This window comes from Teleopsis dalmanni, chromosome 2, assembly GCF_002237135.1.
Source record: "Teleopsis dalmanni isolate 2A chromosome 2, ASM223713v2, whole genome shotgun sequence".
NCBI lineage: Eukaryota > Metazoa > Arthropoda > Insecta > Diptera > Diopsidae > Teleopsis > Teleopsis dalmanni.
In genome coordinates, this window is record NC_051847.1 from 39,500,895 (window position 1) to 39,511,179 (window position 10,285).

At 30.4% G+C, this 10,285-nt stretch overlaps 1 protein-coding gene and 2 non-coding genes across 3 annotated transcripts in view; 2 read left to right on the forward strand and 1 right to left on the reverse strand.

Annotated features, from left to right (window-relative positions):
- Positions 1 to 1,067: 1,067 nt before the first annotated feature.
- Positions 1,068 to 1,139, forward strand: Trnad-guc. Its single transcript has one exon. It is a non-coding gene; the product is annotated as a tRNA-Asp (tRNA).
- Positions 1,140 to 2,439: 1,300 nt separating this feature from the next.
- Trnad-guc lies at positions 2,440 to 2,511 on the reverse strand. Its single transcript has one exon. It is a non-coding gene; the product is annotated as a tRNA-Asp (tRNA).
- A 6,045-nt stretch (positions 2,512 to 8,556) lies between these two features.
- Positions 8,557 to 10,285, forward strand: part of LOC119674356 (hormone-sensitive lipase-like) — a 4,142-nt gene continuing 2,413 nt past the window's right edge. The window contains exon 1 of the mRNA XM_038085492.1: positions 8,557 to 8,560. Within this exon, the coding sequence (XP_037941420.1) occupies positions 8,557 to 8,560 (4 nt within the window). The remainder of the gene's footprint in view (positions 8,561 to 10,285) is intronic.

Here is a 10,285-nt window from a genome sequence, read left to right on the forward strand (position 1 = left end):
TTAAAATTGTTAATATCAAATAGTAGACAATAATACTCCATTCTATATTCTCACTTTGATACTCATTCCATGTTAATTGCAATAGATGGTCTCATTGAAAAATTTACCGTACAAAAACTATAAATAAGACTTATCTAAAGTTATACATATACCATTTGTTTAGTCTATTAAATGCCTAATTGAATACTCTACCGTGATACATTTGTGACTTAGGAACAACACACGTTCAAACTACAGTATTTAATGACTCTCAATGTAGGTCAAATATATGGTATACAGTAGCCACCGACTTGAAACCCAAACGTGCAGATTACTTCAGGAATATATGTGTTCAATTTAATTTTGGACATTTCCACCTACTGTACTGTAGCTAATTACTATAGTTTAAATTATGCCTTGGGCATTATGATAAGTCACAGACCTACATATCATGAGTGATGTCCGTGTGCAGGTCATTACTTCTCTTAGAACACTTATGGCTACAGAGGTATATTATTAATTATATATTCTAAGCACGGTCGAAATTACGTTCCGCCAACCACCAAGCGCCATTTCACACACCGGAATTGTGTTCTGGAGTCACATGTCAAGTTTGACCAACTACCAAGTGCCGTTCCACACTTCCATTAGAGACAACACAAGCAGAACAGTGTGGGGTACAACTACAATGACAATTTCACTTCTTACGAGCTTGTTTTTTCATATATTTAATATGATTAGTTATAATAGGAGTCATTAATTGATTCAAAATAGAAGTTGATTTATATTTTTATCATTAATACGAAGGGAAGTGAAGATTCTATAAAATAGATAATTATATACTACAATATGCACTGGTAAGGCTTGAATGTACACTTTGACTATTAAATTCACTAAATAATGTCTATCGATTTTTAATATAATAAACTTTTGTTTTTCTTTCAATATTCTTAAATACAATTGAAGTATATTTTTAATTATACTAATTTAAATAATTTAATTAATTCTCGTGGAACATCGTGACATTAAGCGATCTTTATTGAAATATATTTAGAAAATTTAAATACCCTGACAAGAATCATACATCGTCCTCGATAGTATAGTGGTTAGTATCCCCGCCTGTCACGCGGGAGACCGGGGTTCAATTCCCCGTCGGGGAGATCGTAATTTTTTTTTTTCATATTTTAATAATTTTTATCCATTTGGATTACTGATCGAACTATACTTTATGTACTTTAATAATATTGTATTTATGTGTTTATATCATTGTAACCTTGGATATATATTCTTTCACTAGATATTGAGAATAATTAATGTTATGATTTATAGTGTCATTGATTATAATAATATTTTTTTATAACATATTTCTTTATAGTAGGAAAGTCTAATAAATGGTTTATGTTTATGGTCTGATATCTCTGCTATAAACCTATGCTGTGGCTTATAGCTTAGGTAGGTAGGTTGATATGGCAGGTCTTGTTTAACAAAACGTCCACTTGAGCTTAAATAATGGCCCATAGTGGTACCATTGAAATAGCATTGATACATTCATAGATTGAAAGATCAGTATGCGATAGTATACATAGCTTAGCTTAGCCAAAAAGCAAAAGGCCCATAGTGGTACCACAGGAATAGCATTGATACATTCATAGATTGAAAGATCAGTATGCGACAGTATACATAAAGCTTAGCTTAGCCAAAAAAGCAATTATTATTATAATTCGTTGGGAAATGGGTGTGCCTGGATTAGTGAAATGAAGCTAGCTGGTTTCTGAAATTACTTTTCGGTGGAGTTTCACTGCCAATCAATAATTATATCCAGAGTTCAAACAAAATTAAGTAAAAATGATAGAAAATAATTTAGTCTCTAGATGTAAGATCCATATATTGTTAAAGAATTTTATAACATATTTTTTGGATCAATGAAGGTAGTGCTTTCTTAGAATATTATATCATATCCATTATCATCAACTATGTATATAAATGTCTATAATATTATATATGTTCGGAGAACAATGTATGTAATTAATATAACATGAGAATTAAATAAAAGTAAATTAATTTGTATTTTGGTTGTAAGCTCTAAATACTTGGTTTTAAAGAATTTTAATTATTATTTATTATGTGTAAAACCTATGTGTTCATAGAGTATATATACTCTATATATATACTCTAAATATATACTCTATATATATACTCTAAATATATACTCTATATATATACTCTACTCTATATATATATAAATATGTATATATACATATTTATAGTTGATTACATAAATCTTCACAATATATGATCCGAGATATATACATATATTAAAATGTATATGTTAATATATATATATATGTACATATAAATTTTTTAAAAATAAATTTTTAGAAATAAACTTACGACTGTACGTGTTTAGTAGATACTAAGCTTGTAGACACAAATAAAATATATATATCAAAAAAAATTACTCTCCCCGACGGGGAATTGAACCCCGGTCTCCCGCGTGACAGGCGGGGATACTAACCACTATACTATCGAGGACTTAGAAAATCTAATGCAGCATTTTAGTTTTATGTTTTTTAGTTACTAATTGATCTCTAATTTTATAAAATTCTTACTACATTGGAGCGCAAATTGCAACTGTTTATAATCGACTTCCTTTTTCCAGATTTCTCGGGGTTTAATAGATTAATTAGAGTAACCATTTAACGCATATGTTAGTTTAAAATGTTTATAAAAAGTAAACAAGACCGCAAACATTAAATAAGAGAAAATTCCACTCGCCGATAGAAGAACATAAAAAAGTAAACCTCACCCGATAATATTGATTTCAAAAGGACAATATTTTGACATACGCGTACCTCCCCTAAAAGCGGCGGCAATACATCAATATACATGCAAGGGTTGGTTCTGTTACTTTTCTGAGGTATTCAGTTCATATATATAATTTTTTTTTTGTTTGGATAAATGCAATACACCAGAACTATAAAGCAATAATTTTTTAAAGTAACAAACGTGCATATAAAAACCACAAAAAATGCTTATAAAATACCAGGTTAAAGCTAATTTATGCCATTTGTAGTTTTTATATCTTGCATTATTTGGTTTGGCATACTTTGTTTATACTCGTATGTATGTACGCACATATAAACTATATGTACATATAAATTTTTAAATATTTATGTTTATTTTTTTTCCTCATCATCAATGCCTTGTCTTTAGTTGGCGGACTTTATGGATTTGTGTGCGTGCTTCCTTTATTTGTAGTTCAGGGAGTTACGCAAAATTTATGTGTCTGGAATCTTCGGTGTACATGTGACCAACCCCTTGGGTGTATTTTAATATTATAAACACCGCACAAATGTCTAAACAAAATAATATTATAAAAACTACAAATGGCAAAGTAGCAGCTAAAGTAACACTTAAGTTCAAAGCGGTACAAAACCAAACAAAAAAAAAAACAGTATAAAAAATATGTGTAACATAATGTGCAGCGTTAAAATAGCAAACTAATGAGAATTAATGGGGATTATAGCTGCCATTTAGTAAAAAATAGAAAACAGAAGGGTTACTACTGGAAGACTACCAACAGCAGCAACAGCAGATAAACAATCTGCTTAGAACAGCGGTTGGCGATTCTTATCTGCATTTTGTTCTTATTAATTTATGCTGCAGGCACAGGTTGAGACTTGATTTGTTTATGGTAACTGTATATATTTGTATGTTCAATCTAATATGGAAACTGGTATAATACCATAGTGTCATAGTAGTGTAGGGTATAATAGTGTTAAAGTAAAGTCGATATACATACATTAAGACCGAAAAGTTTTCGGAAATTCTCATTTAAAATTCGCGCGCTGTATATTTTTCGATATTTTAAGTTTATGTAGTTTGGCAGAAATTAAGGACAATTACTATGCCAAAAATGAGCGCGATCTGTCAGACAGTTCGTTTACGGCAGCTGTTGAAACCAGTTCACCTCAGTAGTGCGTTGCGAAAAAAACAATGGAAAAAAATATTGAACAAAGAGTTTGCATCAAATTTTGTGTTTCGAACGAAATTTCGTGTGCAGAATCGTTGCGAATGCTACAAAAGGCTTATGGGGAATCAGTTTTATCGAAAACTCAAGTTTATGAGTGGTACAAAGCCTTCCAGGACGGTCGTACGACCGTCGAAGACATTTCGCAACGCACTACTGAGGTGAACTGGTTTCAACAGCTGCCGTAAACGAACTGTCTCTGACAGATCGCGCTCATTTTTGGCATAGTAAATAAGGACAGTGCTGCCAAACTACATAAACTTAAAATATCGAAAAATATACAGCGCGCGAATTTTAAATGAGAATTTCCGAAAACTTTTCAGTCTTAATGTATGTTAATTAACTGGTAGTATTAAGACAAAAGCAAGGTGGTGAGGAGAAATTTTACAAAGTTGTTGCATTCCCGGCATCAAAAAGATTAAACTAATATTAATTGCTACTATTAGTTTTTTTTTTTTTTCAAATAAGTTGTAATTTATCTGTTTTACAAATCGAAGTTATAGTAAGGTCAGTGCAGACCTATATATCAAGTTTTTGTTATAGTTCTGACTTGTTTGTGTTATTTTTGACATTGACATCTAGGTATATCCATATCTATTTTTGCTATATTTCATTAATATTTTTTGTTTTTGGAAAAGGGATCGCAACCATTGGTTGGTTCTTAGTTGAAGACGTACTGATTACTGTTTATTCTGTTATAATATTATAATGTCCCGAAGAATATATAACTTTTTAATTGTAGTGAGACCAGTTTATTGGCAATTACAACCATTGGTAAGGTGAACCACAACTCGTATTCAACTGATTTGGTGCTATGCAACCTTTGCTTTTTTTGCGAATAAAATCTATTTTATTTTATTAATAAAATCTATTTCCCGATAAAAAGAAGTTATATTGTAAAGTTATATTGTAGTAAAGACTTCTATCGATACCTTCTGCTCAAAAAGTATTCGAATTTTGTAAATAAAACACACAAATTTAAATTTTATTCCAAATTTATTTCATCTTCTTCAAAATATGCTCCTTCTGAAGCGATACACATATGCCAACACTTAACCCAATCTTCCATACACTTTTCGTAGGCCTGTGAAGGTATTACGTTTAGTTTCTTCAGCGAATTCTTTTTTACCAATTCAATCGACTCAAAACGATTACCACGAAGGGGCAATTTGAGTTTCGGGAACAGGAAAAAGTCGCACGGATCCAGATCTGGCGAATATGGTGCCTGAGCGATGACAGTGGTGCCGTGTTTGGTCAAAAAATCGCGTACAACAAGAATTATCCATAGTAAAAATCGCTAAATGCACTTGAGTTAGTCTCACATTAACAGCTGTTGTAAACAAACTAATTGACAGATGGCGCTCAAATTTGAACCATATGTCAAGAAAAGTATTACTTAAGGAGTAGTTAACAAACAACAAAATCCGGATGCTTTTTGAGCAGAGGGTATGTTAAACATCACATTCGATGATGTATTATAATTATTTAAGAAGCTTTAACAATATTGCTTACTGTTAATATAGAAGGTATTCAAAACACTTATGTCGACATTTTAAACAAAATAATTAGATGTAAATCTTTCTATAGCTTCCGGGTCACACTAGCAGTCTTAGTAATCAATTTGCAGACAAGCGTGCTAGGAAAAGGGCAGCCTCACTGCATGAATGTCCGAAGTTATTCTAAAATCTTTTATATATTCGTAAGATTGTCCAGTGCATCCCATAAGAGTCCCATATAGTTTTCTTATTACACATGACAGAAGAGTTAATATAAATAGGAAGAATTGACATTTTTGGCTATTAAAAAGTTAAGTCTTTTAATTTCAAAGTTAGTTGAGTTGTTCAGCAAATGCAATATTTTCTACTATTTTCCCTATTTTGATAGGGAAAAGGATGTAGGATGTTGAGAAATGGTTCTGAAGGGAGAAATGGTATTCAAAAGAATTTCGCTCAACATTCAAAGCTGAAAACATTTTCATTGCGTGACTAACGAAACTAAATTATGTTGTGAAAGTTTTTAAAACATTTTCCATTTTCCATTCCTTGCATTTCGCTGTTTCCACTTCAGCACGGCTTTGACTTAACAGTTAGTGGACAAGTTTGACAATTGCAGCAATTGCAGTTGTTTTATCCTTCAGTACCCGAACGGTTTTCCAAGCACTGCTGTTGGTGATGGTGATTCTATAGTATTTCTACTCGGTTTGTTTATATTTTTAGGCAAACACAATATTTATTGTGCTGTCAGCAGCAATGAAAAAGTTACTTTTTGTTAAGTTCTTGTTTTCTTGTTTTCTTGTTGTTATTGTTGTTTTGACTTTTTGTTAGTATTGTTGTTATTGTTGTTGACAAGGCAAACATTCTCAACTTGGTATTGGTATCAACTTTTATGCCGTTAATGTTCGGCTAAATTGTTATTACCCACATGACTGCATTTGTGGACATACATTGCTTGTCTTTCCGAAGAAGTTGCATTTCTGAAAAGTTGCATTTAAATATTTCCATTATTTATATCCTTGTTATTTATGCATTAATGTTGAGGGCTTATCATTCATTAATTGTCGTGCAGTTATAATTTAATAGTTTTATAAAGTACACGTTGGCTTACCTGATTACCATTGCAGTTGGCCAATGCGATTATTACAAGCATTTGATTAATAGGTTCTACCTTAATATTTATGGTGTACACATTCTTTGGATCATTAAGTATGTAAATGGAATATATATCATTGATAGTGATTAATTACTTTTAAATAGAAATGAAATGAAATTGTAATATTTTACTCAAAGTAATTTAATTCAGAGAACTCCATACAATGGAAATTATTTATTAAAAAATTTATGATATGAAATATAGTTTAAATATATTTTCTTGGATATAAATTAATATTAGTTATGAAATGGCAAAAAACTACATATGATATAATCTTTACTTTTATTTAATGTTTATATTTAAGTTTATGTTTGAGTGCCCCATTTACTCCTCAATACGAAATCACTATCTTAGTGCCACCTTACTTACAGTCTTCAGAGACAATAAATCTCAAATTTTCAACTACATTGATCCACAATCAACTAAGGCAATATTCTCATATATATTAAATAATCTTAAAACAGATCATTTACTATAAACGAATAAGATTTGCTTTTCCCTAAAAATTTTTTGTAGATATATATAGGTATATAATTATGTTCCTACTATTTATAACCTTTTTGTTTTTATCGCTTACCTCTTAAATCTAACTATAAGTATACATCACAAACCTCCTTCTGTTACAACTCTAACTTTGGAAGCAAAAGTAAATAAATGTTGAATTGTAAATTAAATAATTTTTATTTAATCAACTTATTTAATTCAAAAATTATATATGATCTAATATATATGGATTATTCCTCTTAGCAAAAAATTAACTGATCTCGTTCGATTTAGCTACATTTTTTAGTGAAGTCCTTTCTCAAAAGACCCATATCTCGAGAAAAAATATTGAAACCCATGACGCTTTCGACCAAATCTCAGTCGAAAATGTGTCCGATTTGTAAAAGAATGGCACATATAATGTTTCTTTCAAAAATTTATGAACTCCTAAATAGATTTATTGTTTAGTGAAGCGAAAAAAAAACTTAATTCCTTTTCTTTAGATTCCCATCTTAGAATTACGTTGACTTTTAGAGTATTTCGCCAACTAATTATCTTGTGTATTTTTAAGAATTCACAAAAAATATTAGTAAAAAATGTTATTAGATAAGCTTAAAAAACTGAAAGACTAACTTATTGTAAACCCTTAGATAGAGAGGTACACAAACATGCAATTGGGTACTGCTGTTTGTTGGTAGCTTGGTGAACTTCAATATAAACCATACAGAAACCGATAATGCTCATACTCTTAAACGTCCAAAAAACACTAAAGAGTCATTTTGAACTATCGCAAAGAGAAGTTCAGAGAGACTGCAAACTATTTAAACCTATCAAAAGACAATACGAATATTATTTAGTGCTAACATTTTATATAGCGAAAGATGTAATCCATTTATTTAAACATAATAATAAAAAATATTTTTAAACTTGGATCCATCACAACACTCTACAGTAAAATCGACAATCAGTCAAATCGACCGACATCAACCGCGTAAAAGTTTTAGCAGGTCAGACTCTAAGATCTTGACATCTGTCTTTTTTATTTTAATTTTAATGTATATTCTGTTAAAATAATTTTTCTCCCTACTCTATATGGTATGTGTGAATAGACCTAATAGTTTTCAAGACAAAATTTTTATACCCAGGATTACAGAACAGGATTAGAAAGGCATCCAAAATTGTTCATGCAAAATTTATATATCTAGTATAACATTTGCAAAGGATTAAAGTGTTGAAGAAAATAAAATTTAAACAATTTTATAGTACTTTATAATGTAAAAAAATTATTTTTATATTTTTTATTTAATGTAGTGATGCACTGCAATCAAACACATCACATTAAATATATCATCTATATCAGGAACTGCCAACCCTCTTCTTATATAAGTATGTAAGAAATAATTTAATACTTAAAAATGCGTATGTTGTATCTGTATTAATAACATTAATTTTCAATAAATATTAAAAATTAATCATGTAAAAACACATCAATAATATGCATTACACTTTGCAATACAAAACCCAAAACATTAAAGCAAATCACAAGTGCACAAAGGCAGCAGTAGAAGTACCAGAAAAAATCTCATTCGCATGCATTTTGGCCATTTACGACATCTGCTATGGTTTTTTCATTTTAATGATATTTGTGATATTGCAAAATGTGTAGAGAGAAAAAAAATTTTAAGTAATAAAAATAATTTTTCAAATGAAACTTGCTAAAAATAGATGGTACGGCATAGGTTGCTGGTTGGTTTAGTCAGCAAACCGAGAAATATGCACATTACGAGTACTACACAAAAACATCATAAACACCCTTCGTAGCTGCAAAAAATGTTTTTGCCAAACTAACATGCAATATAACAAGCCAAAGCCTATTTACCACCCATTGCCGTTGTATCACAGATACCGTGAAAATCATGAAATTCTCAAAAAACATCAGTACCACCACTGCCAATGGGAGCAGTCAACGAGCGTACTACGCTAACATAACCGCAAGCTTTGCAAGTTGCACTAGAAAGTCATAATTTAATCAAAGAATATAAAATTTATAAAATATTTATTGCATTAGCCAAACAGCAAGGAGAGTCGAAAGCGAATCCATACACAATTACACTTCATTGAATTAATAGTAACAACATTCATTTCCGCAGCCCCGTGATGTATACTACAAATGCCATTCCATTCACACCCTCCTCTGTGAGCTGTTAGTCTGCCTTTGTGCCGAGAGCGCATCAAATAGATCCAATTTTCTCGTTAAGCGCATATTTCACAGAGACGTTTCTTTCTTACCATTTCATCTGTAGTATAGCTTTTGTTGTTTTCGTTATGCGCCGCGAAATATGCTTCAATTTCTACGCCACCGTTACAAATGCATCCAATTTTCTCCATTATTTATGTAAGCTATACTACAAAGACTTCGAACATTCATTGTTTTTCTCCTACTACACTAATTTTGTTTGGCGTTATTTAAAGCTTATCATAAACTATAATAAGATTTCAACATCCATTTTCAGATTTGCTTTTCCATCTTCATATCAATTTTGACAAATTTATTTTTAGAATAACAAAAAATTTGATTTTTTTTTGATACTGAAGATATATTTAGACTTCGTAGTTACTTTCTAGTTGGATATAATTTATTGAAATTAGATATGTTTTAAAATTGATTTTGTGTATATGATCATCCTTTTACTTTTTCGAAAAAAAATTTGCCCTCATATAGAATTTAGCTTAAGGACTTAACATGGTAATATCTAATCTATATGTATTGGCAAAAGAAATACTATAAGATGCTATTGTAAGAATAAAATTCCATACACACTAGCAGAAATACTATTTGTTTGGAAAAATTAGGACACAACATAATGAAACATTAGATCATAGGGAATAATTCAGAGACGACTTAACAAAAATCTATAGTGACAGAAAACTCCTTCGTACCATACTGCACTATTTTTAAATGAAGTGGTATAAGAGTTTATAAGGATTATAAGAGAACGACTAAAAGGTGTGCATTTTTTACACATAAAATAAATGAATCTAACCAGGTTTTTGGAAAAAGAGCACTACAAAGAGAACTTAATAAAATATGAGAGCGTATGGAACACTTTTTAAGACGACTTAACAGAATCTATAGTAATGAAA